At 41.6% G+C, this 27424-nt stretch overlaps 2 protein-coding genes across 3 annotated transcripts in view; one reads left to right on the top strand and one right to left on the bottom strand.

Moving 5' to 3' along the window:
* LOC144203013 (plexin-A2-like) overlaps positions 1–27424 on the top strand; it is a 62890-nt gene that overhangs the window by 10708 nt on the left and 24758 nt on the right. Inside the window, exons 2-8 of the mRNA XM_077726186.1 lie at positions 3256–4590; positions 7507–7689; positions 16553–16687; positions 22308–22408; positions 24791–24914; positions 25301–25454; positions 26504–26600. Of these exons, the coding sequence (XP_077582312.1) occupies positions 3367–4590; positions 7507–7689; positions 16553–16687; positions 22308–22408; positions 24791–24914; positions 25301–25454; positions 26504–26600 (2018 nt within the window). The 5' untranslated portion in view covers positions 3256–3366. The remainder of the gene's footprint in view (positions 1–3255; positions 4591–7506; positions 7690–16552; positions 16688–22307; positions 22409–24790; positions 24915–25300; positions 25455–26503; positions 26601–27424) is intronic.
* Positions 1–27424, bottom strand: part of LOC144203035 (peptidyl-prolyl cis-trans isomerase FKBP3-like) — an 81733-nt gene that overhangs the window by 35729 nt on the left and 18580 nt on the right. For both annotated transcript variants that reach the window (XM_077726227.1, XM_077726228.1), the window contains exon 2: positions 26490–26628. The gene's annotated coding sequence lies outside the window, so the exon portion shown is untranslated. The remainder of the gene's footprint in view (positions 1–26489; positions 26629–27424) is intronic.

Raw genomic sequence — 27424 nt, 5'->3', positions numbered from 1 at the left:
GGAAAAAAAAGAACTTTTTATTTTTTGCTACTCTGATGCCTATGACACTGACTCGCTTTGTTGACTAAGTGTTTGTCCTAGATGTACTCTACATATTTTAGTTTTGATGTATATCGTTCTAAGTGTCCCACATGGACAAGTATTTGGTCCATTAAAATCGAGTTTAAAGAGACATACAATGCTTTGAGTGAGGGGGAAAAATGATGCACATGAGCTAGCAAACAAACAATGCCTACACCCGCCTTTTTTGAGAACATTTCAGTTAATCCCTAATAGCAGATGGGCCAGAACAAATGAACCCAATGATCCCATTGTTTGAGGAATGATTCACAACAAAGTGTCACAACTGACAACAGTTCACTGAAACCCTGAACTATATATTTGGTGGGTAAGGAAGGGTTGGCATTTGGGTAAGGCTGATCTCTATCCAGGTCGAGGGGGTCGTGCTTGTGGAACACGAGTGGCTTGAACTGTCTCCCTTCCCCCTCTGAGTGATGGCGCCTAGTCCTCCCTAGAGGCATTGGCGAAGCGCGTACTCTTGTCAAACGTCTGGGCCGGAGCGTGTCTGAGTGGCGAAGCGCCATATTCAGGCGGAGATGTGAAGAGCATCTGTGTAATCCAGAGTAAACAGCAAGCGGCATGACTGCCTGCTTTAGACGTGACCAGTGCCGGGCAAGGAAGAATGGATGAAACGACCGCGGCGGCACTTGCCACCAGCGATTCCTATTTTATCTTGTTTTTCTTTTTGTTCTGCTGTTTACTGAATTCTCTGAGGGTTTAAAACGCAAGATGCTCAGCACTGAGTTAACCTCTAGGGGAGCACTGCTACAAGTTGGCCGCTTCACACACTTTATTTCTCAATCTTTGACTTTCTGATGAGTCCATTGCAAACTTAAAAAAAGACACCACCTGGTATAAAAAATGCTATCGCCATCTCAGGGAAACAAAACACATTTTACCAGGCGAAGCAAACTGGAATCTCTCCTACACCCTTGGCCATAACCTGAAAGGGTACTGTCCATGTCCCAGAAACTAGGCTCAACCTCCAGCCCATCGGAGTAGAATCTCTTTAATTTAACCTGTTTTGCATAGTCTCATTTCTTGCAAACTATACACTGCTCATGCTTCTCCTAACGCGTATTGCATCAACAAAGAAATCTGAATGGCTACTTATTGAACTCCTGAATATAAAACAGAGTGTAAACAGTAGCTCAACCCCCATAAAGACAAACAAAGCATTGATGGTACTAGTCCTGCGGCAATGAGTATACAAATATTCATATCAGTATACCGTACTATATTGGTCGCGTACTGATTTCCTGCACACAACCTCCTCTCATAGAAGGACAATCTTGGGACTTGAGTTTTTTTTGTTCGTCTTCTTTTAACAAGCCAACACTACATCGTTTATAGTCACACCAGTTAAGCCAAAGGGCATATAACTGAAAGAGTACCGATGATCCCTTGAGATAGTAAAAGAAATAAGGTAGCAGGCTATCAAATGAAAGTGGTGAGAAATCAACAATGAAGCTGATTCAGATCATCATCTGCCAGCAGCAGCCTTAATACTGTGAACTTTGTAATGCCTGAAAAATTCAAAAGTCAAATGGTTTGGGCCATGTTAAAAGATTATTTGCCGACGTTTATTTTTTTCCAAAGTTCATTAAAATGATGGTTCGTCCTGAGCTTACTTACTCAGCAGATGTGAGCAGGGTAGTTTTCCCACAAAGAGGACATACTAGGTTCGTCAGACCGTAAAAAAGAAAGAAAAAAAAGAACTTAGTCAGGCTTTGGAGGCCAATTACTGGCAGAGGTACCTGGCGAGTGTGCCAAAAAATGAGAGGCGCGCGTGCGGCCTTTAGAGTCACCACAGGGTGAGTGTGGTTGTGACAGATGGACGGGAGGTTCTAGAGGGAGCCCTGCCAGATTAGTGTCGGTCCATTCGCTAAGGTCCTGGATCGTGCTCAACTCAGTGGGACATCCCATTTGACGTTGCATCCTGACCTCCACCCAAACCCTCCCATTTTATCAACATGATTGTCATCATTTAACCTCTACTTAAAACAATAAGTACCACTAAGAAATAGGATTTTGACATCCAATTTTTGAAATAAGAGGTTGGCACATTGAACAAGTGGTTAACCACATCTGCCTCAGAGTTCTAAGATTGAGGGTTCATTACCTGGTGGGTCTGAGTTTGCAAATTCTTCCCGGGCCTGGGTGAGTTTTCTCTGTGTACTCCGGTTTTCCCTAACATCCCAAAACAATGTAGGCTGGTTTCAGTAAAGGCTAGCCAGCATGACAAAAACTGGGAGAAAAATGGGGGTCTCCACCTTTAGGAGCCTGCTGATGCATGATGACACCCCGACAGATTTAGGGTGATGGCATGTTTGGCAATTTATAGTCTGTCTTCCTGGGTAGGCACTTTTATCACCTCTCTTTAATAGACTTTAGTATGGCAACTGTGAATGCCAGTATATCTGCAATGCCCGTCTGTGCAGTCACTCAACATTCATCTTTGTTTGGAGGTTAAAACCTGTTTGAAAGCAAATTAACTCATTTTGCAGCAGACACAGCCAGACCCAAGTATGCTTGTTGATAAGAAAATGTGGGCACATCATTCACTGCCACGTGTCCGATTCATCCGAGCTCATCCCGCTTCTGAGGGGCATTGTTTGCCAGCCCCCTCAGGAGATATCTACATAAAATATGATAATGAAATTAAAACGGGAAGTGCTGGGCTGATGCCGCCTGGTTGGGAATCTTTAATGACTCCCAGCTATCCCTGGAAAGAGGCTGATTAATTTGGGGAATGTCGGCTACAGTGGAGAGTGATTAATTCCTCCTGGATGCAGCTACTTAAGTGAACATGACAGGGTGGTAGGGATAGAAAAAGACAGCCCCGAACATAGACACATGAGGAATATCGGGTTGCTTTAATAAGCAACCAAAAGAGTCGTCAGGCACAGCTAGATTGTGTAATTCCTTTGTTCCACTAACAGGCAAGCATTCGTTTCCCTAAATGGGGTGGTGCATTTTATAAGCCAGCTACGGAAAACATGAAGCTGTGTCTTGTAAATCTGATGAAAAACTCCGAACAAATGATAACTTGTTTCTGTGAGGTATCGTGAGTCTGACAAAGCACAAACAGATGGGAAAACAAGCAAAAGTGCTGATGATAACCTAAGTAGACTTAAAACAAGGTGGGACTTTAGAGCACTTGATAAAAGAAATGTCATAACTCTTTTCTTTCAGAGGAATGTGAGGTTTCCTGGAGAAGGACGACAAGTTCTCTGGCATTCACCTGGCTGACACACAGTCTCTGGAGGTTTGTTGGAGCACCATCTTTCTGGGAGCCCAACGGAAATGGGAACCTGCTTACATAAAAGATGGACTTATAGCTGCTTTGTTAAGGTTCACGGCCATCTGAAGGTCATGTTGCGCTTCGTAGCCCTCGGGTTGATGACGGTTTTCCTCCTGAGTCAAAAGACAGCTGCTGTACAGACTTTTAACATCTTCCAGTCTGAGCAGCGAGAGTGGTCCCTCAACCACCTTGCAGTACATCAGTCCACAGGGGCCCTCTACGTCGGTGCTGTCAACCGCATATACAAACTGACGGCCAACCTCACACTCTTGGTATCCCATGCCACAGGGCCAGAATTTGACAACAAAGCTTGCTACCCTCCTCTGATCGTCCAGCCATGCTCGGAGCCGCTCGCCTCCATGGACAACGTCAACAAGTTGCTGCTCATTGATTACTCCCACAATCGTCTCCTGGCTTGTGGCAGCCTCTACCAAGGTGTTTGCAAGCTTATGAGGCTGGACGACCTGTTCATCCTTGGGGAGCCTACTCATAAGAAAGAACACTACCTATCCAGTGACACCCTAACAGGGACTATGTATGGAGTGGTGGTGCCTTCACTGGCTCAAAATGCCACACTGTATATCGGTACCGCAGTCGGTGGAAAGCAGGACTATTTTCCAACTATCTCCAGCCGCAAGTTGCCCCAGGACCCAGAATCCTCTGCCATGCTCGACTACGAACTTCACACGGATTTTGTATCGTCGCTGATCAAAATCCCCTCAGACACCTTGGCGCTTGTCCCGCATTTTGACATTTACTACATCTATGGCTTTGATAGTGGTCATTATGTCTACTTCATGACTGTCCAGCCCGAAACCCCAGAAAATGGGATGCCGTCCGGGGGTTCCCCTGGTGATCTATTCTACACCTCCCGTATCATCCGCCTCTGCAAAGGTGACAAGAAGTTCCACTCCTATGTGTCGCTTCCTGTGGGCTGCGTCCACCGGGGCGAGGAGTACCGTCTACTGCAAGCTGCATACCTGTCCAAGGCCGGCAGAGTCTTGGCCAAGACACTTAACATTGGCATCCAAGATGATGTGCTCTTTGCCGTGTTCTCCAAGGGCCAGAAGCAGTACCACGACCCATCCGATCACTCTGCACTCTGCGTTTTCACCATCCAAGACATCGACACACGGATCAAGGAGAGGCTGCAGTCTTGCTACCAAGGCGAGGGACACCTGGAGTTACACTGGCTATTAGGGAAGGACGTGCAGTGCACCAAAGCGGTAAGTGGCCATCTCCATTTGGAAATTCCGCGATACAGTAGCACATTAATAAAAAAAATGTTGCAGGCTTTACAGTACATTTACCAAACAACCAGCATTTGCAATTTAAATATTGAACACGGTTGACACTTCTGCTGTTCGGTCCCACCGAAGGGTTAATCAACCCTATGCCACAGGATAATCACTAAAGGTAATCGTTCACAAACAACTGATAATCCGGCTTTTACTAACATTGATCAGAAGGGGAAAACTAGGGGTCAGATTTGTTGATTATTAGTATGTGTAAACCCAGCTTTAGTAGGTTTGATACCTTCAAGTGGCAAATCAACAGAGGACTATGAACCAGCATGAGCACACAGACATAAATGCACTCTTTGTTTAACCAAAATTACGAGTTTTAGTTGTGGAATCCCAAGAGAGCAGAGGGCTTGTAGAAGATTCAGCCCACGGAGCTAATCACAGTGTGCAAGAAGCTTTGATTTCATTTGGGGGGTTTGGCCACCGACGCCCACCTTTCTCTAATCCTCTTCCACTCCCCTCACCCCCGGCGCTCTACTCGTGTCCCTGTCAACACCGCTCAAACCCTCGCGAGGATTCTTCTTCATCTTCAGAAAAAAGTGCCTCTATCGCTCATGTTCGTGACTATGCCTTCAAAAAGCCACAATTATGCATAATGATGCTTTTGCAGGAACGAGCTGAAAGCAATGATGAAAACAATCATATCCATTACCATGCGGTTTCCCAGCATGCCCTTTGATTCTACTATGCTATCAAGCAAATAGGGTGTTATTCAAGTCAAAGCAGCTGAGGCGAGGTGTAACTACATAATAGCACAATAATTAATCTTGCTGTGTCGTTAACCTCGGGGACCAAATAAAACACAATGGCTCGGTCTTGATAACTTATCATTACATCACACGTTTCTCAGTAAAAGAGCTACAATTACTAAATCTAATTGCATGCTTTGTTAAATGTTCTTTAGAGCACAATAGCAGATTTTATTTGTAAAATTAATACATGTTTGTTCTGCCTTATAGAAACAAAAACAAATATCAATCTACAGACGGCATGTTTCCGAGCTATCCAGTGTATTTCAAGACTACTGATGAAATCTTGATTTGGTGTAATAAATTTGAAAATGCCTCAACAAGTTAGTCAATTTGAACAAAATTATTGATTACAGCTGAGTCTAATGAGACCAATCCATTATTGTCATGGAATGCATTCTGCACAAATGCCAGCGGGGGAAATTATTTCAGAATTTTTATAAATAGTGCACTTAATTCAGAAAAAAATTGTAATAGTTGGGTAGTGTTTGTCCACTTGACGTCTAAATGAAAAAGAACATTGAAAGAATAATGTTTTGAATGAATGAGGGGATTCAGCATGAAGTTGTGGACAGTTTATCTACACTTAACTGAAAAACAGCAATGACTCAAAACAATATACAGTAATCCCTCGATTATCATGGTTAATGTAGAGTAGACATGGCCGCGATAATTTAAAAATCGTAAAGTAGGGTCACCCCTATTATAATTACCACAATACATACTTTACTTTTACTTTGTTTTTTGCACAAGTACACAAGTCAATTCATCAAAGTGTATATTTATTGAAAATTACAACTAGAAACATACCAAAAGACTACTAATGTATTAATATCTATTAATCTATATATGGAAACATTAAATACTTTAAATGCTGTACTCACTGAAAAAAATCCTGCACTTGAAATAGCAAAAAAAAATCAGGTTAATGTTTGTAATAATTAAAAAAAAAAAACACGATGATTGTATAATCCAGCCCCCTTTCGGCGAGGTATACAGCTTCGCGTTCGGGATTAAGCAGTTATAAAACCACTCATTATGGAGAGCTTTCGTCATCCAAGCTTTTCGGTTGCTCATCCCGTACACATGCAGCACTGCCTCTTTTTTAATTTTTCGAACCAACCCTTGCTTGCTGAAAATTCACAAAGCTCACTGGTGGCACTGGTGCTTGACTGAGGCTCGCATTCAGAGTCTTTGTTGGTAGCTAAACTATCATACAAGTTCTAGGCCTAGACCAAAGTAGTGAATCCGCGATAAGTGAAGTCACGATAATCAAGGGATTACTGTAGTTGCAATTTAAGATATAGAGAGATGATCAGCCTTCCTTTCTTTATTTTATCATGTATAGTACAATATACTATTGCTACCAATAAACCTATTGCATTCTTCCACAGTTACCAGTATTGTAAAGTAACTTCAACGTTTTTTTTTCAGTTTCCTTGTTCTTTGTTTTAATAGCATATATTTACATGATGAACATACTTTTAAAGGTTTGAGTAAATAACTTCCCACTAAACACGCCTTGTCAGTACATAACAGTAAAAATTGATTTGACTCCAAATTAGGAAATTATGCCAGCAGCTACTTAAGTTGAGCAGCGTGTAAAGCAGAATAAATAACATGATCGCTTTGCATGCAGCATTATTTAATGCTTTACCAGGCATCAAGACATGTCTGGCACTGCTTATTTGTGTGATGTAGCATCAAGTGATCAACAATCACAGAGAACAGGTGCAAAATGTGCACCGCCTCACTCATATTATCATCATGGCAAATTTGCCACCGTTCATAGTCGATAAGCGCGGCTGGCAATTGGCGTTTGAAGTTTCTCTTTCAAAACCCGGGGGGAAAAAGAAAAAAAAAACGTTGCGCTTAACATGGCAGAGCTCGTTTCTTATTCACACGTGTCACTGCTGATTTTTCTTCCATTTTCCCGCTTCACAATTACGCTCTTCTTCCTTCCACACATCTGTCACCCCCAATCCGCTGTTCTTTCACTCTACCGTCGTTTTACGTTTATCTTCCTCTCAAACTAAAATGTGGCTGTTTGAATTATTTCACAGCCATGCTTTTGTTTCTCTGCTCACAGCCCGTCCCCATTGACGACCACTTTTGCGGCTTGGACATAAATCAGCCTTTGGGGGGCTCACAGCTGGTGGCAGGCCGCACGGTTTACAAGGAGAGCCGCGAGAGGCTGACCTCAGTCATCTCTTATATCTACAATGGACACAGCGTGGTCTTCCTAGGCACCAAGAATGGGAGGCTTAAAAAGGTGAGGAAAAACACTATCACTCCTTCAGTTAGAAACATCCAGTCAAGAGAATTTAGAGATTAATTTCAAAAATATTTAGCCCCAATTCAAAACATTTGTGTAACATGTGCACAAGTGCCTTTTATCCTTTGGCATTTGAGTTGATTAACCATTGTTCAATGAGACTAATGAGATTTTTAAGCAGCCACTTATTTATCGCCTTGTTTTGATTAGCCTCCCGGTCACTCTAGACAATTTCTTACATTTCAGAGCGCCGACCATCTCTTTTGGTTTTGTCTATTTAAATAAGGAGCAAGAGTCACGTGCAAATGGAAGGATGTTGCACTAGACTTCAGTTCAGCTAGTTGAAGGGGACTTCTTAAGAAAACATAACTTCTTAAATGTTAGTCTGCATAATGTTGGGTCATTCATTCAACCCAGTTCCCAGTGCAAATAAGGGCCCAGCTCACCATACACCTGCATGCAGTTCCTCAGGAATGTACTTTTAGAACTAAGACCTCCTGAGTGCACCGTTGCAAAATCACATTTAAAAAGTAAAATATGAGCCACCTTAATTCATGGTAAAGAGAGTGCTCCAATGTTGCTCTTTAAAGGAATGAAAATATAAAACGAAGTAATTGTCTTAATAATCAAGCGGAAAATACTACAAATAGAACGCATTCCTCCAAATGGCAAGAACTCCTTAAAGCAGCCCTACAGTCATAATATGACCCCTTTACTGAATGCAGTGCACAGGAAGCTGATTAAGCCCATTGTCCATCACATGTCATTTCAAAAACCCACTGATATTACAATTCTAATCCTTCGGGCTTCGAGCTTTCATCCAAGTCGATAGACTGGATGGCACCTTCCGGGCTTGGCTCCCCGCAGAGGCAAATGACTGAGGAAATGTGGGACTGGAGAGGACTGTTGTGACATTAGCCCAAGGAGGGTTGGGGGGTTCGGTGGGGAGGGGGCCTTATCGGAAGCAGAAGTCTGTCTGATATGTACCAGGGGGTGATTGAAAAAGACAAGCTGAACTGGAGAGAATGGGACAGAAAAAGAGAATGATAAAAAAAGACAAACAAGCAACGGCATGTAATGTCACGGAAGGGAGGAATACAAGCCCAGATGGGTGATGATTCAAAAGAGATAAACAAATTAGCAGAACATAACAAATGGACAAGTTTTGTTGGTTGTTGATTGCTGGAATGCTTTGTCCAAAGTTATATACAGCCCTCGCAAACCTGACTCACAAAAAGTGAGTGCCAAAGAAATGTCGAAATGACTCAGCACTGAGGAATATGGCATAGTATTCACCGGGCTTCATTTTTCACATTTTTATGTTACAGCCATAGTGGCGGAATGAGCTTGTTATATATGTGATGTGTGATGTTCTGAAAAAATATACAATCATTATAACTACACTCATTCTATTCTGAAAAAAAGGAATAATACATTTACATTTAGGGCCAGTTATTTTTTGCGGTCACCCTGTATACACAGTTGACTCTGTAAATTGGGAAAAAATAGTCACTGCGAACCAGAGTCAAATCCCTCCTCTGATTGAAAAACTCAAGTAGACTCCACTGGATTCGGGCAATACATATTGGTCAAGTGGTCGTTTATGAAAATACATGATCAAAGTGACTAATTTCATCAAATAATTTGCTGTGTACAAAAACACTTAATATGTAGCTCAAAAGTAGTTCAGGATGTATACAAGCAGCCTAGCCATTATTGGACAAACTTGTTGTGTGGGTGATTATTATGTAAATGCCACCAGAATGACTTGCTCACAGCCACATGAAATGAGCCAATAAAAAATTTACTCGGGTGTTTAATTTCACACTTAATGGGTGGCCAGGCACTCTAGAGCAGGGGTGGCCAGGTCCACTCTTCAAGAGCCCCTATCAAGTCTGTTTTCCATATTTTCCTCCTCTACCACAGTTGAATCAAATAGTCAACTCCTTAGCAAATTGTCCAGAAACGTAATACCGATTCAGATTATTTGATTCGGAGGTATGTTAGGGTTAGGGGTTAGGGGGTTATGGAAAACAGACCGGATAGGGGCTCTTGAGGACCGGACTTGGCCACCCGTGCTCTAGAGAGCGAGCTCATTGTCTAAGAATAAGTCCAACTTCCCTAATATTTCCTCTCACATAGCATACCAGAATTCAGATTTTCAGCCACATCAACTTTACAATGTTCAGGCAGCTTACCTCCATTTCTTTGTCTTTTAAACCTGCCTCCTCTCGTGTGTATTTTATCTTAAGTGCTCTGAGTGTGAGTCTGTCCAGGCCAACGTGTCCTATTACACCAGCAAAATGTACGATCATGATTCAGACTCCCAGGAGCCCCGGCGGAGCACAGTGGGGGCACCTATTCAGTCTCAATCAATTGGTCCCAAATGGACGGGTTGAGTGGAAATGGGCTGTGACAATAAAAAAACCTCGCCATTGCGTTAGGGTCAACTCAAAGGTCAACCCTGTCACTGGGAGGGTGTACCTGAGTTGAAAGGTCACGTAGGCTAAGCGACAGTCCCTCCATGAAGAGCATATGGATGTATCTATCAACATCTCGCGGCCAAGTCGTTCCGGTTGTGCATAAAGCAGGACATTTCCGTCATCGGGTCATCCTAGATGGTGTTGCATTTGTTTCCTATTTGGGAGCTTGGTAATATGACCCAGTGGGTAAAAAAAGGGGATTGTAATGAGAAGTTACCCATGTGTACAAAGTCTGGCCTGAGAGTAATTTGCAGCACAATGCACTGCAAGGCTTTTATGGGCTTTTGAGTTCCAGAAAAAAACTCAGCCAATTTTGTACTTTGACTGGTTTTCAAGCCCCACATAGTATTGTGTTTTATGACAATGTAAACATAGATCCAACTCATTTGTCATATCTCATCTCATCTCATCTAGAACCAAAATATGTTTCTATTTAATGGCAACACAATGACTCTCAATCTTTGGATTCTATTTGCTGATTTTACCCGTCATCAGCACTGAAATGGTTAAAATGGAAGCCAGTTTGCAAGTCACTAATGTCACTCTTACAACAACTTGTTAACAAAACACTAGTGATATCCATTGGGAATGTGCCAATGATGACTTCACTGATTTAGTTGAACATTAACGATGATTTGGAACAGCTGTAAATGCTGCCGAACACACTGGTGGGAAAACTATGCGCCGGGCGGATGGTCCTTTGGGAAGCAGTGGTTTCCTTTGCTAAATCAGAGCTGAGTGACTAAAAGCACATTTCTTCATGTATTCCTACTGCTACTTGAAACTTAATACTGCAAAAAGCTGACCTATCACTTCATGTGGACTTACTGGACCTGACGTTTGCTTTTTGGGACGGCTTATCCATTTTTAGAGCAATGTTACAAAAAAAATGCTTTTTAGGATGTCCTCTACAAAAAAGGTTGTCAAGTAATTTTCTGTAGCTTGCGTTTGTTAGTATTGCCTCTAGGATGGTCTCACTGGAATGTTGTGCTGGGTTTTTTCAGTCATTGCTTTTGTTGCAATAGATGGCCCGTTATTATTGGTTGTGATGTCACCCCATAATTGCTGCAACCCGACCTGCCTGGGAAGTGATTGCAGCAACACCAGTTAGACAAACTACATGGTTGCTGGTCATGGCTAAAAATGTTCTTCTCATTTTTCGTCTTTCCCAAGTACGACAATTTTAAAATGCAAGTCAGGGTATAATGACATATTTAGTTAGGTTAGCCACAGAATAAATTCAACTTGTAAGTCACGGTACCACTGTGGCCTATTGGTATGGTTAAGAGCATAGTGTTATCAAGTTTTCATTGCTTGTTTGGCCACGCAGTGCGTAAAAACAGACAAAAGAAGAAAAAATCCTGGGTCCATATCCTTCTGAAAGCAACCATGGAATGACTCCATGTCTTAACCTTACCTATGGCGACCTCAGCACATAATGGCCACATAATTGATTTTGGAAGGGGAAAACGTGACGTTGCAGCACAATGAAGCCTGGTTGGACCACCATGACAAGCCGAGCGCGGACCTGCCAATGTATGCTGAGCGTACTAATACGGCCCCATGCTGCTCTTTGTCAAGATGTTCTCAACATTTTCCGACATTGCCGGCTGCCGCAAGCATAGCAATATTTTCAAGCTATCCAAGTTTAATGAGTCTATGGCCGGGTGGATTTGAAAAGCTGTCCTTAACACTCCCGGCAGGTTCTCTCAAAAGCGCACGCACACGAATATAAAGTGATGGATGAAATAAAAATGGATCAGACAATTGTCTTCATTTGAAGCGAGAGCTTGAAATATAAAGCTCATTGAATAGACCGAATCAGTCAAAAGCGGGCTAACGAACTGCTTCCCGGTGTTCGGGATTTTTTTATTTGCTCCTGTTAGTTTTCTGGGAGGAAAAAAAGAAAAGATTGACTTTACTTATACAGCAAATGACCAAGTAACGACTTGTAACTCAAAAACCTCTTCACTTGGTGAAAGTACCATTATATGACATGTACAAAACCTATTTTAATGCTCTCTTTGGCTAACTCAAAAAGCATTGATAAGTGAAGGCACGGTAAACTACCTTGTTGATTCCATAATTGCCTAGGTTAGGCAAGATGCAGGCTTCAGGGGCCAAATGGACAAGATTGAGGACAACGAAGGCAACCCACAGGAGGAAAGGCTTGTGATTATATCAACCCGAGATGATCCAGCCAAGCTGAAATGCGGGCTGCTAATAAAGGAGCCAATTTGTCACAATACGGGAAGGTGTCCATCTCCCCGCTCTCAGCCTTTCATCATCGCTTTCCATCTCCCATGTGCAGTCCCGCTAAAGGGAAGTGCACGAAAGAACCTGAATGCATTGGAGTGAAGGCCGTGCCAAGGAGCGAGTATTGTTTCACTGCCATCATAGGTGGGCCCTGGGAATTTGGCAACAATGGAAGTCAGTGGAGATTTTTTTAGGGGGGGTCTGGTGTGTGGAGTAGAATAGGAAACAGGCAACAGGAAATGCTGGACAGAGAGCATGTGGAAACACAGAGGAGGTATTGGAAGTTGATGAAAGTATTTTGGAAAACTGCCACAAAGCTGAAGGTCAAGACAAACTGACTGCACCATTTTCTATTGAGTGAAGCTCAGCACAAAAAAATAAAACAATAATTGGCCCAAAATGTGTTTCCCCAGTTTGATTGACCATGAGAATCATGGTTTCTGGGCTGTGAATAAAGCATTGTTATTTTCAATCTGCTCAAATTCAGAAAAGGCCCGAATATTGAATGTCCGTGTGTATGTGTGTGTGTCATTGTAATGCAGGAATCTCCATTTCCCACTTAAAACAAACCTCTGGTTTGGTGGAAGGGTGGTTCTTAAATCTTGGTGGCGATATGGTTGTGTTGTATGCTGCTTTTGTGATCCAAAATACCGCACGTGATTATTTATCTTTATCCCTTCGGCATTTATGTTGCTCATTGATAAGTGAGAAATTGCTATGCGTCAAACTTGTTTCAACCAGAACAGTAGGCGGCCTAGCTTTGTGACTGACTCCCATGCCGGGGAAATGATTATCGCCGTGTTATAACATACGTCTCCACCTAAGTGACCTCAGCCTTCCTCATTGTTCATTAGCTTGGCTCTTTTCTCATTAGCATCCGCGTGTCCCTGATGGATATGTGGGTTAATCAATGTGCGCTCTTCTCATCCACGATGAGACCATATGCACAGTTAGTCAACCTTAAAGGTGGCCAGTTGTCTGAAGCTTATGGCGGCATACACCCTATGTCACATTATCAAGTAGACCCTGAGGGAGCATCTGGGGATGCTCGCTGCCATGAGTATTTGCATGAATACTGGTTCGAAACAAGCATTAGTTTCTAAAAAACTATAAATGATTTAACTAATTGAATTACTATACAAGTTCGCTGGAAAAAATCATGTGAAATAAAAAGAAAACACTTGCTGGAAAGAGTTGCTGAACAAAAAGATGGAATCGCAGACTTCCTGCAACTATCAAGCCAAAGGATATCATTTGGCATGAACATCATTTAGGAATAATACCCAAGACTAATACAGGGAGTGTTTAGGAACAACTTGCCCGATTCATCATACCCTTGGAAGGCGTCATTGGCAGGCGACTACATACTTGCTGCTTCCCTTGTGATATCAAACGGCAATAGGGGAGCTTTCGTTTATCCAAGAAGCTACAGCCAAATAGGTTATAATGCCAGCTGTAAAATACTCTGTTCGTTCTTCATGGTTTTAACCAATTGAAAGTGTTGTCCTGGAGTCACAAACAAAGACCAAGACTTCTATCTAAACCGAGGTAAGACCAAGATTTTTGGCTGTCACGAGTAAGACAAAACAAAGACCAAATGTATACATTTGTGTTCAAGTCTATGTGGAAAGAAATGCAAATATAGTTCAAAAATGTGTAGGTCAAGCTAATGCAGCCTCCTGGGTATGGACAGGAACATAGGCAGACAGAGCCTTTTTAATGAGACAGATTGGCAGTGATTGGTCGCACAGAGTGCTTCAGGCCTCCTGGGTCACCATCCTTATGTCTCATTTCTGTCAGCTGTGTTTAGCTCTCAGACAATGAACAGTCACATATGGACTTTTTGAGGCTTGAACAGCTTTTGACAGATAAACATAGTAATCATCTACTTTGGCCTATTTGCATGTGTCCCCTAAAAATCTAAAGCAAAAATTAATTCCAAAATGTATCCCAGGTGTACAAGAGAGATTAAGTTGCTCGTGTGAAGACTGGGAGTCTGAAAACAAAGTTCAAGTGACATCTCAGAAGTCTGGAGCGTGTTTTTTTTGGATAAGAGAGCTAGCCAGTGAACTCTTAAGATGGAGCTTGTTTGCTTAAGGCTCAGGTTGCATTTGTGTTTGTGGAAGCCATGCTAATCGGGTCTCTGTATCTATTACAGGTTTTGCAGTGGAATGTGACTCACAGGAAGGAAGTAGTGGTTATTGGCTTAGACATTACTCATGGATTCAGAATATATAGCCGTCAGCTGTAAGGGACTGGTGAGAGGAATAGGGAAAAGCTCGGCTTAAGTCGAGAATCCGGTTGGATCTGGTGTGGCATCAAGTGGACCACAAAGGTTGAATTTATTAAAAGTGGGGATGTTTGAGTGTAGGTGCGGATTCTTTAGGCTGTATACAATGGCAGGGACAGACAAAATATTGCCAGATATTCTGGTCAAGCTCTATCAATTTCACAGGGGAAATAATCAGGCCTGTACACAATTTAAGGTCTGGTTGTCAACTACGTAAGCAAAGTAATTTTTTGGGATATATTTTTTCATGACTCACTAAACCCCTGGATGGACTTGCATTTGTGTAGAAAATGATACTGAATCGCTGGTTCGAGGCCATTGTCTAGCACAGCAGTAATTTGCAACCTCTATTACACCTCCTACCTGTTATCCCAACACAAGGAAACACATGGCAAGCAGAAAACATATGGATTTTTGTTTTCCAGATCCAAAGAACCACTGATGCCATTAATCATTCATTTCAGTGGATAGGGTTACTATGAGATGCAATATATCTGAGTTTTGACTACATTTTAAACAAAAGAAATACTATGGTGTAAAACAAGTGACTGACACATACAAATAAGGTAGAATTTCAGTAGAGCGTGCACAGCTGCCTGGAAGGTGCTGCGGCATGACGGATTGATGAAGTTTCATGATCCCAGGAGATTCAATCATGTAATCAGCCCGTATTGATTGACTGTCCCTGTTCAGAGAATGCCGCTGTGGCGCAATGCTTGCCAGCCTTGGCAAGCATTCAAAGCCGTGATTCCGGGTGGCTTCAACGCTCATGCTGAGAGTAGCGACATAATCACAATGCAGAAGCCACGCAACACCAAGCACAGTTGTCAGACTTTTTGTATTTCTTCTAATTAAAATATCTGAGAAATTAATGTGTCTTCACTGTAATTGCATTAAACGGTTAATGATCCAGCCTGTAGTGAATTTAAATAGGGCTTTAACCCGAGTTTGCATTGCTAATGAGGTTCTTGGTTACATTAATCAAGATTCAGTCTCAGAAGACAGTGGTGGAAGTAGTAATGTGCAATTGAATCAATTTTTAAGGTACTTTGGAATCTCATTTCTTATAGAATTTGTATTGTTTTTTTTTTGGGGGGGGGGGGGGGGGGGGTTATCTACTGGAGGTTGGATGGCAAAGCCTTCAATTAACTACATCTGTTCTATGAACCAAAAGGCACACTTGAATCCAAACAGCTTGCTTATTTTAGGCCAAGAAAAATAAGGTTTGAAGGAATTCGACGCAGCAATCATTTGTTTGCTTGACTAACGATTCAACTTATTGATTCCATTTATGTCTCAATTGACTGATGACACATCATGCAAGAAATGGGTTTTGGTTCTGAACTTTTTCGATATTGCGTCAAGGCAGAAGCTATCTAAAGTTTGACAATAGGATAGCAGCTAGGGAGACTTTCAACACTTTTAGCTTTAGTTTCATCAAAGGAGAATTATTTTAGATGGACAGCAGAAACATCTTTTTTCATATCATACCATAAAATACAACCCTGGACTGAAGCACTTTTACAACCTATTGAATCACTAATTCAAAAAGCTAAGCTTTAGTAATAAACCTACCTCTAATTTGAAACGCCAATCATGAGCTCTCAATTGGAACTAACATTTTTAAATAATTTCAATTCAATTTTAAATCTAGCATGTCAAATCCAGTTTAATGTGCTTGAATGCTTTGTCAAATCTCATCAGATCAGGTGGTAATTAGGTATGCACATGTAGGCTCTTACTATAAACATCTGGTGTGAAGAGACTACATTTTCAATACCCTCTCACAAGCTTGTTGGGTGACAAGAGTTTTGTTTCCATTATTTTGCAGATCCGCGTGGACGGACTGTTGGACGCTGGAGTCTTGTATGAGACGGTGACTGTGACAACAGACAACACCCCCATCCTACGAGACATGGCTTTCTCGTTGGACAAGACCTCACTCTATGTCATGTCTGACAATCAGGTAAGACAGAAAACATCCAAACTGATAAATCATCTGGAGAGCATTGGGGCCTGAAAACACAGTCAAAGCCTTCGTAGAAACACTGCAAACTACTTTCGATTTGCGAAAAGCCTTGAAAAAGAGATTGCAGAATCTCTTGGAGTTGCTTTTTTTCCAGTGACTGAACATCAATCAGCTTATTAGGTCCCTCGGCATAGCCCATCATATCACCAACTTTTCTATGTGCGTTTCGAGGTACAAGTTTATGAATTTTAGATAAAGAGATTCCTTTAGATTCCTAAACTGGAAATTTGAGGAACAAAACACATGAAAAATTCTAAGGAGACTTCACTGAAGCTGTATCCTCGCTCTCATATTTGAATAGCCCAATATGGAAGAAACTTCCTTTAAAATATACCCAGTTGTGCAGTGAACATTGCAAATTAACTTGAGGAAAACAAATGTGTAGATGAGCACAAAGACAACCCAGAAATGGGAATTTATTTACAATCCTCCCACCTGGGGGAAAGATGTGCTGCATGCAGGGTGGGCTGAAGAAAGAATTGTCGAGGATCTAGGCCAGGGGTGGCCAACCAGTCAGAGACCAAGAGCCACATTTTTAACTGTGTTACCGCAAAGAGCCACATTTTTTACTGTGTTACCGCAAAGAGCCACATCACACAGATTTATTGTAAATGTCACACACCAGCATAGTAATGACATAAATTGACTCCTACAGTACTAACAGCACAGGCCAGTCATTATCAACAATGAACATTGTGTGCACTGTCTCACACAGACAAACTCTCAGTTCAACCAAGTCCACAAACAAAAATATAACAATTTACAATAGCGTTTTTCTTTTTCTATGCATGTTACTTAGTAGGACTTCTGTCATAAAATCAGAGCCTATTTTTGCGCAACGTTCGCTCCTTGTGAGCTGTCATTTATTATGAATGGCTTTTAACTAGCGCGTCCACCACGTGGGTGTACACCTCGCTCTCCTATTGGCTGCTCCCGGCTGAGCACTCTCGCCTTGGTCTGCCTCGCAGGAGGTGTGGCTTTTTCAGCCGACGCTCGATCTTTGAGATACTTTTTGTGTGCGCGACGCTGTTCATTGTCGCTTCTGGTTCACGGGAGCTCTCCCACTCTGTTAAAAACGTTTACTTAAATGACCTTGCTCCTACTGGGAAACTTTGAGGTATTTTCATCCCGAGCACATGCGCATTGGACGAAAATACCGTATTGAACTCAAGCGAAGCGCACACGCAAATAAAACACAAATACAAACTTTGATATGGACGTAAGAGCCGCATGAAACCGGGCAAAGAGCCGCATGCGGCTCGCGAGCCGCGGGTTGGCCACCCCTGATCTAGGCTGTTCGTTGAGGGATGGTCTTCTGTTCTAATTACTTATCCATGCGGATCGACTTAAGAGCGCTTGCATCTTTAGTACGCAGCACACACACAGTCGAAAGAAAACTATTACAGGCTTTCTACGTGCAGCTTGTAACACCCTACGACTTTTCCTCACATGGCCTACAATCACGCAGTCGTTTGTTGTTGTAGTCGTGGTCGGACATTGTATATTCCCCGTAGTCGTTGAAGATAAGAGCGAGCAGCAGTAATCACTTTCCCACTGCCATCAAGTGATTATTTGGTGGCTGAATGGCAACGTGAAATAGGATTAAGTTCTGCTGCAGCCTCGAAAAGCTTCATGAGTGCTTTGGAGTCAGAGAAGTGTAGCAAGGGTTCACAGACTTTTTCTGGTCAAGCAACCTCTTAAACGGAGACAACATTTTTCAAGAATGTGACTTTAAAGTATCAAAATGTATTGCAGAGCTTTGCAGAGAGAGTGAAGCTGCGGATGCCAACAGTATTGTGTTGCACCGGGTCTTCTAAAACAAATCGAGGCTGCTCTTCCTTCAGTGTGATAGACTGGAAGAGACAAGACATCACTTATTGATGAGTGTCAGTCGTTCAAGGAGAGATGCAGTCTTCCTTGGAGGAGGTGGGCACAAAGCGCCGACCGCCATGTACAACCAGAAAAAAGAAGCTAGCCAACTTCCCACTTCAACTTTGCCAGCCTTACAAATTTAATCAACCTCACTCTTTGGTATTTTTTTGCGTCTTTAGTATACTTTTAGAATGTAGCCTGCAGTTAAAACTTTATTTTAAACCCTAATTCAGTCCAATTGGAAACACGGCCTTGTCTTGCGTTAAACCCTATTTCAGGGTTCATCTGTAACCTTAAATCATTACATTGGTATAAAATTCCAATTTCAAAACCTGGTTTGAAGCGCCATCCCAGACTTGAAACCCTATGTCACCTTTTCCCTTTAGACTCTCACCACTGCTTGGTTATAGATTCCACAGGGAGAGCGCTTCACTCCTTGATTCCCTTCCACATTTTCCAGCAGAGATGAGAGCTTTCTGATTCCCTGCGAGCCAAACAATGCAGACGGGGAATGAGGAGGGAAGTATGAGCAGATTTGGCTGAGTTCAGCCGACCCTCGTGGAATAACAATGAGATTGCCGTCTCCCGCTGAAAGTTCGCGCGATGATGAAAAGAGAGCGAAAAATGTTCGGTGGGCCCGCGTCGTCGGCCGCAAAAAAAAACATCATCTGGATAGGACTCTCGATACCTTCACGTTGGTTCATCTTATCGCCGTGTGCCTCCAGTTTGATAACTTCAGAATAAAAATAAAAAAAGGACACGATAACCTGGCTGAGTGTCAGTCTGTGTACTATGAAATGATGGCAGACTCCTAAAATCTTAAAGAGGCAAGAAAAGTGCCAGAAGGGTTTTCGGAGGCAATCGTCCCGAGAATCGCTTGGCAAAATGTGAAGTCTGCTGTGTTGTAATGGCATCCATCTGTCCTCTTCTGTCCAACGCTTATAATCCAACTAGCGGAATAAAACTCACAATTTTTCAGTGCATCATCTTTTCTCTTTAAGATTTGTGGTTAGTTAGGAGCCACAGAGGTTGGACAATTAGTATGTGTTTGGCAGTGTAGTCTAGTATTTATTATATAAAATGATCCACATTTTTAGAGTGGACCTTCATTCTTTTATATTACAAAGTTTTATCCTTTTCCATTGGGGACTTAGCCATTATGGGTTCACTATATCCTGCTCTCTTATGTCTTTGCAACCTAAGATCGTGCCAATAAACTGAAACGGGAACAGAAAGTCTGTCACACAACGCCTGTCATCAAATGCTTAGCATCAGCACTTCTCGTAAAAAGATCCGGTGAAGTTGAAATAATGACACTTGCAACACCATCAGTCTTATTACAGGAAGATAAGACTCTACTAAAAGTGAGGTTTAAATTGCCCCTCAAATTTACCAATTTTTTAGAAAGGATCAGAGACAGGATTGTTCATCATTTGCGGGGCTTTTTCTGGGTAATCAGTGTAAAAAGTGACCAAGTGAAGGTCCGCATCTCAGAATAATCAGCCTACTCCTGATTCAGGTCACTTGTGGAACCTCTGTACACACAGTGAAGAAATTATTTCGACTAGTCATAAAATCTCTTCATATTTATCTCTGCAATACATTCATAACTCACTGCCAGCACATGTAAAGGAACTGATACATAAATCAAATGCCGATCTAGTGGACTCAAAGTGGACTACCTCAACACTGCAGCCACTTTCTTTGCATCAATGTAGTAAATTGAGTTAGCAAGTGCAGAGACTTCTTGGTTGGATGCAGTAAGAGGCGACCATTGTGTTCTCCTACAAGCAAAGCTGGTCAAGCAAGCACTGCTTTTATTTAATTTTCTTATTATTCCCTGGCCGAACAGGCAATGCAAGCAATTTCCTGATGTAAGCAATCACAAATGAAGAGTGCATTAGTGTCTCCGGTACGCTAATAGCATAAGTGGGCGCTCTCTAAGGTCCGTGTTGGCAAAATGGATTAGTTCCTGCACACCTCACACAACCACACACACCACATAACTTTATTTCACGACCCATTTGGTTCATTCCATTAACAAAATGAGTTTGCCCCATGGGAGGAGTTTAGAGATTTAAAATCCCAATCTGATGCAGTTGCAATAATACAGTATTTGTTGTGGTTTGGGTCATCAAATAAAGTGAATAAATGAAATATGCAGCATTTAGCAAGGATATGTAGCCTTAAATGATGGTCAATATTATGCTTGTATTCTATACTCTACAGATTAAAAAATATGTAATGTTATAACAAATAAAAAAATGTCATCTAGGTATGCGCTTTTTTTGCCGGATACAACATAATTCATAAAAAAATAATAATTTGGTCAGCTAAGATAAGCAACCCTGTGCCCCAGTTTGAGAACCAATTGTAAAAAATACCATGGGACTCTGATTAGAATCGATTGATTTTCACGAGGTACGGGAACAATGCCAAACGTCGGGCAAGGTCACATTTTTATTTGCAGAAACATCCGGACAAAATAGAAGGTCAACATCAGAATGCAGCAATACCTACAGTGTCGACCTCTGTCAAATATTTTGGTACGCCTGCAGCTTTTGATTTATTATAACTTTTTTCATTTCCTCTATGACAATTGAGGGACCAAGCACAAAAAGCTGTTGAGGAGTCACAACACAGACGAATGACGCACAAATGAATGTGCTGCAGTATAATAGTCCAGCCATGAAAGCGCTATCTGGGGTCTATTAACTTGTGCCTACAATTCCAATGCTCCAGGTGGGTTAAAATGAGATTTTCATTGCTTGGAAAATAAAAACAATTGTCTTCGGTTCTCCTCACTGAATGAGTGCTGTCATTATCCAAAGCACGCTCTCGTTTTACAGCATTTAATGGGCAAGGTCGTGTCAAGTCAAGAATGAGCTCCCTTCCCTGAGGTTAAGAAATTGTAGTTTTGGTTTAACTTACTGTGTGGGTTGCATTTTGTTGGCTACCATGGTTACAGTGCACAATACATGCCAGATTTGACCCGCCGTTGTACATAGTAAATGTGAACCATATAAGTCTTTAGATGTCTCTTTTGTCCTTGACCACCATTATCTTCTGTCTATTAGTTTGTTTTTTTGTTGCATGTCACATGAACACAAGTATCAAGGTTACACTTTTATATTATGAATAGTTCAAATTTTAATGGCTTGGGCATCTGGAATAGCTGCACTAAACAACCAATTAAATGTTTTTCTATATACTTTTAAAAGGGTATCTCTAAGTGAACTATTGTCATACATATTGGCCCCTACACTGAGTTCACTAGGGCACGATTAGATGGTGAGTTGGAGATTACACTTTTTCAACAGTCATGGAAGTAGGGCTGCATTGGAAGTAGGGCTGCATTCATAATCGAAGAGTGGTTATTGTAAAACACCATAACATTATGATTATAACATTTTGGGGAAAAAACAAGCTTTGACATCCAAACAAAATAGCACACTGATTGTTTTGCTGATAATGTCTTATCTGAGCTACTATTTGGAAGAAAACCATTGAATAAGTAAAATGGGAAATAGTAACAAAGAATACTTTAATCATGAATCCGATTTCCTGCTCATCATCTGATTTTAATCTTTGCCAATAAACAACAAACAAACCAGTGAACCCTATAAAACAGAGCTGAGAACGCAGATAAGAAACCAGACTTTTCACACCAGCTTTCTGGTTTTAGGTGGCGCTCGTACCAGTGGAAGCCTGCGAGCAGTATGTTACGTGTGCAGAGTGCCTGAACTCTGGTGACCCTCACTGCGGTTGGTGCGTCCTGTACAACATGTGAGTCTGCAAACACACAAACACCTACGAGTGCTTGCGTGAATACATACCCCCCCCCCCCCCCCCCCCCATGCATGGTGAGTCCAAGGGATTAAGGCAGGGGTGAAATTATTCTACAAAGGATGCAGGTGGAACCTTGCAAATAAGGGGAATATAGTATAGTATAGGCAGGACAATTATTATTTTTTTGGCAGTAGACAAATACAGGTAGAACATGATTTGGCTATCACAGCTGTTATTTCTAATCAACTCTTGTCCCCCTGAATATAACTGAGGCATTTAACAAATCCTGGACCTAAATATAAGACCTTGGATGAAGGCTAAGTCCTTGTCTTAACACAAACAATAGACCACAGACTTAAATTGCAATTCTGGTCCGAGATCTTCGACATATATCTTACCCTAGGCCTAAAAACTAATCCTTGTCCCATATTCTAGACCTTATCCTTGTCTCGACCTTAGTGCTATTTCTAGATAGAGACCTTAGACCCTAACACATTTAGTTCTTTCAGACAACTAGTGCTTGTGTAGTGGGCCAGAGGGGGGCAATTGGGGATTAGCTGGGCCATCACAGCGGGACCTCAGTGTACCCACGGGAACATTTTGGATCCGACAGAGCCAACTTATCTCTCTCATCTTAATTATGTGACCCCCAGGTTAGCTTGCATAATACCTCGATATGGAGCATGGGGATTGAGGAGATTAAACGCCAATGTTTTGCAAGATGGCCCGCAATGTTTGAAGTTGACCTGAGCTGGGAGGGATTTAGCACCGTTTCATGGGGACATGTGTGTCTGTGAGTCCTATCTTGATGAGGATCGGAATCCCTTTAAATTGCAGCTTTAAGTGTTGTACATCACAGCTGACCTCCGTGGAAGAAAATAATGTTTTGTTTTAATCTAAATTAACTTATTTTTTCCCTGCTGCCTTCTGCCATGTCTAATTATATGAATTAATGCTGTCCACTTATCACTAAATTGCTTTGCCGCCATTCCCTTAAGTGAGCCGTGATCCATCACTCGGCAGAACAAGGCCACTTTAACTTTCTGTCAATGAAATACACCCGTTAGGATTTCAAGCAATGCTCAAATAGCTGAGTTTACACCACATGCTAGTGCTAAACGGACAGTTCATATGCCCCATTCCTATTCTTTGTGCTCTCCTTTTTTTTATCAGATATTTTCCATATACAAGTGACAAATAAATTACAAATAGTCAGTCTTCACACTCACATTGACTTGCTCTCTACAATCTGCGTGTTTATGCTCTACTCACATTGATTGGCAGGTGCTCAATAACCACTGGATTCTTATCCGCAATTGGGAGCAGTCGCATTCTGATTTCAACATAGCTATATATCCAATGCCTTTAATCCTATTTCCCATGACTATCCTAATTAGATCAATTAAGAGAAAAGCATAGCATTTATTGTGTTGTCTGACTAATGTATATATAGGCAAACGTAAGCATCAAATGCATTCAAGCACAAGGACTGTTTCACTGTAGTCAGGGTTTAAGCTACACGAGAATCAGGCTTCTGAAAAGCGATCAAGCCCAACTTCTTAGTCCATGTGTCTTAATACAACTGAGACATCTAACCAAGGCCTTGAATGAAAACCTTACACTTAGTTCTTTTTTTGTGGAGCATTTTCTTAGAGGCTAGAATCTGAGATATTGTCTAGAAATGAATGGACACGTGCTGAGAGGACTGCTTAGCGATGATAATGGAACAAATTGCCCCCATCAGACAAATCTTAATGAGTAAAACGGCAACATGAAAAGAGTATTTGGTGTGCGGCACTTCAGCTGATGAGCGGTCGCAGGGTGATGCCGGCTGCTCCTCCTCGCATCCCCTGAGGAGCCCGGCTGCCACAGAGCTATCACCGCTCTTCCATTCTACCCAACCTAACGCCGTGTAATTACAACTGAATGGTCTGAGCTTCGTGAGCACCGTTGGCACCTTCTGGAATCTCATAAATTGGCACCTACCCTGGGCTTTACGCATTATAAACGTGATCATATACAGCAGCAACACGTTAGTCAATGTCCTGATTCAATTGAGCAGTGGAGCTGAGAGATACTTGGTGTGTTTTCAAAATGCTTTCTCATTATCGCCGAACTGGTCTTTTGAATTGAGGGTGCTTTCATGATTTTGGTTAAAAATAAAAACCAATTTCTACAAGTGGAAGTATTCAAAACTGGTTTAGAAAAAAAGAAGAGTACAAAAGTGGGGCACAAAGGTGCTGCAACACAAATGAGTATAGTCCCCAAATGTCTAGATGAAAGTAGGAAGCATAAAATTTCCCAAAACAGTTTGCAAAGATGAACCATTAAGCCAGTACTAGGGATGTATAAAAACATCTGCATTGATTTGTTGGACAGATGCTCAAGGAGAGATCGCTGCCCCAAGGCAGACGAGGCCTACCGCTTTAACAACAACATTGACCGCTGTGTGAAGGTCATCGCTCACCCGGATAGCATCGCCGTATCTGCCCACAGTGTCCCAGTAAGTCTTTCCTCGTTCGACTATGTCCCTCGATTAGTCTTTAGAGCCTGTTTAGCAAACACCTTTGGCGTTTGAATATATAATCTGCACGTCATCTACAGTAAACGCAAAGACTGTCTTAGTTTTCAGACTAATTGACTAGAAAAATTGAAAGCATCAACACAAATACAAGCAAATCTTGCATTTTCGCTTTTGACAGGTTAACACACATACAGTATATTCTATAGTACGACCTCAGATATGACCAATTTAAGATGTTAACTTAATCAGTCAGACAACTTAACATTTCTCATCATCTCCAGGTCTGTCACCTCTCATTCAGTCCTTTGTGAAATACGGCGAGACAAGCTTTCTGACTAATTATGTTGTGTCCGCATTTTTTCTAGCTCCTGCTGGAGGTGAACTATGTCCCAGACCTTTCGGCAGGAATCACATGTTCTTTTGGGCAACAGGCTGAGGTGGAAGGCCACGTCAATGGCAACAGGGTCATGTGTCTGTCCCCAGCAGGGAAGGAAGTCCCACTGATACCAGAAGGGCAAGGTGTGTTTAAAAGAAGTGTTTTCCAATTTGTGAATGAGCAGGAATGAAAATTAAACGGTTGGCTTAAATGTTCAGGAATGGTATTGAGAGGACCTCAGCTTATTGCATTTGATTAGCATTCATCCGCAGAAGCGTCAAATATTGCAAACATTACCCAATCAGTCTACTTTAACTTACATTTAGACAGCCATTCCAGTCAAGATGGATTGGACGTCTATTATTGTTGACCGCAGTGAATGAGTTAAGACGGTACTACTGTGCAGCAAAAGTCTAATAATGTAAAACCATGTGATTGACCTTTTATTCTGTGGTGGTGACATGCTTTTAAAGAAGCTTAACCAACTACTGTGTGTTTGTGTGAACAAATAAGTGCTATGTTTAATGGACTGTAAAAATGGCAACTTGCGAGTGTGCATTTGCGAATATAGAGTCCATAGGATGAAGTTAACTCTCGCTGAATTCACAGTTCAGTGTTGGAGACTCAGAGTTTGGATGTGATACATGACCATGCTATTATTACTAGAGACAGCTATGATTTGTTTGTTTAATATGCAAATAGTTTGTCCTCCGAGTGCACTAATCCTCTCAAGTTTTCACCTTTCAGCAAAAAGCTCTATGAGAAAGGCAGACGGCAGGTGGTTCTTTATAGTGGCAAGATAAAAAAATGAATATTTTGGTTTTCTTTAGGCACTCTCTTTTATCATCTTTTTTTTCCTCTTTTGTATATGTATATCTTAATTCCCTTTTCATCAATCTTCTATCTTTGATCATAATTGTCACATTTTTGTCTAATGCGAGTACATTGTGACCATTTCACATCTACTAAGCTTAGACAGTTGTAAAACATGAGAAAAAAACAAAACCTTCAACAAACTACGATACACACAATTGTGTTGAAGTACTTCTATAAGTATAGTACTCCAAAATAACCATGAATTTCTTGCTGACTTCTCTGCTAATTTTCTATGCATGCTACCATATCCAAACATCTGAATCGTTAAACTTTATGTCCAACAATTAATGAATGTGGCTTACCTCTTTACTGTCAGACTGGGCTGGCGTGGAGTTACGACTGAACTCCAAGGAGACGGGTCAAATGGTTGCCAGCACAGAGGTGAAGTTCTACAACTGCAGTACGCATGACATGTGAGTCCAGCACTTCAGGGTTCAATCACTAGATGGAGAGAGTAGACAAACTCATTTAGGCCATGGATTTAATGATTGTTGCTTAAGAAGTGACTCTTGGATAAACTCGAGCTACATGTGTCAGCATTCATTTTAGCCAACATGGTGCGCTTGTCACTGACTGTTTGTTTGGGATTTTAAATTGGTCGCTGTGTCGCCTATCAGATAGTAATAGAAATAAAGAAAAGCAGTTTTTTAGAATAAGCATATAAATCTTATTTATTTTTGTGTAAATTAACAATTCCCCTGAGCAGTACTCTTTGATTGTTTTGTTTGTTGTAAGATAAGCAATAGTGCTCACTGGTCTTAAGTACCTGGAAGGCAGAACAAGCAATGTAGAAATTTAAAAAAGAGTTTTCCAAATGCTCCATGCAAATAGATAAACACGAGGAGGGACTTGGATTGCTGCCATTACGTTAATAGGATGGCATTAAAGTAAAGTAAAATAGCACCCATGAATGCCATGAAACCACACTGCCTGATGAGGGACAATGGTAACGCATAGTTTTTTGGTGCCAATGCACATTTAGGATAATGCTTATCCCACAGAAATATAACAGCAAATAAGATGTAACTTGTAGTGCATGTACGCAGATTAGTTGGCTATTTGAAGCAGACCAAAACTAATGGGTACCACTGTATAACCTGTTGGAATTTGAGTCAAATACACACAATTCAAACAGAACTTCCATCACTCACTAAATTAACATTAGCCACAAGCTCATAATAGCTCAGATTCTTGAATACAGAACAATGTTAGTATTGGAGGTTGCCTTTGATTGATG

This window comes from Stigmatopora nigra, chromosome 10 (assembly GCF_051989575.1).
Source record: "Stigmatopora nigra isolate UIUO_SnigA chromosome 10, RoL_Snig_1.1, whole genome shotgun sequence".
Lineage (NCBI taxonomy): Eukaryota > Metazoa > Chordata > Actinopteri > Syngnathiformes > Syngnathidae > Stigmatopora > Stigmatopora nigra.
The sequence above is the reverse complement of the archived record's forward strand: the minus strand, read 5'-3'. Positions and strand labels throughout refer to the sequence as shown.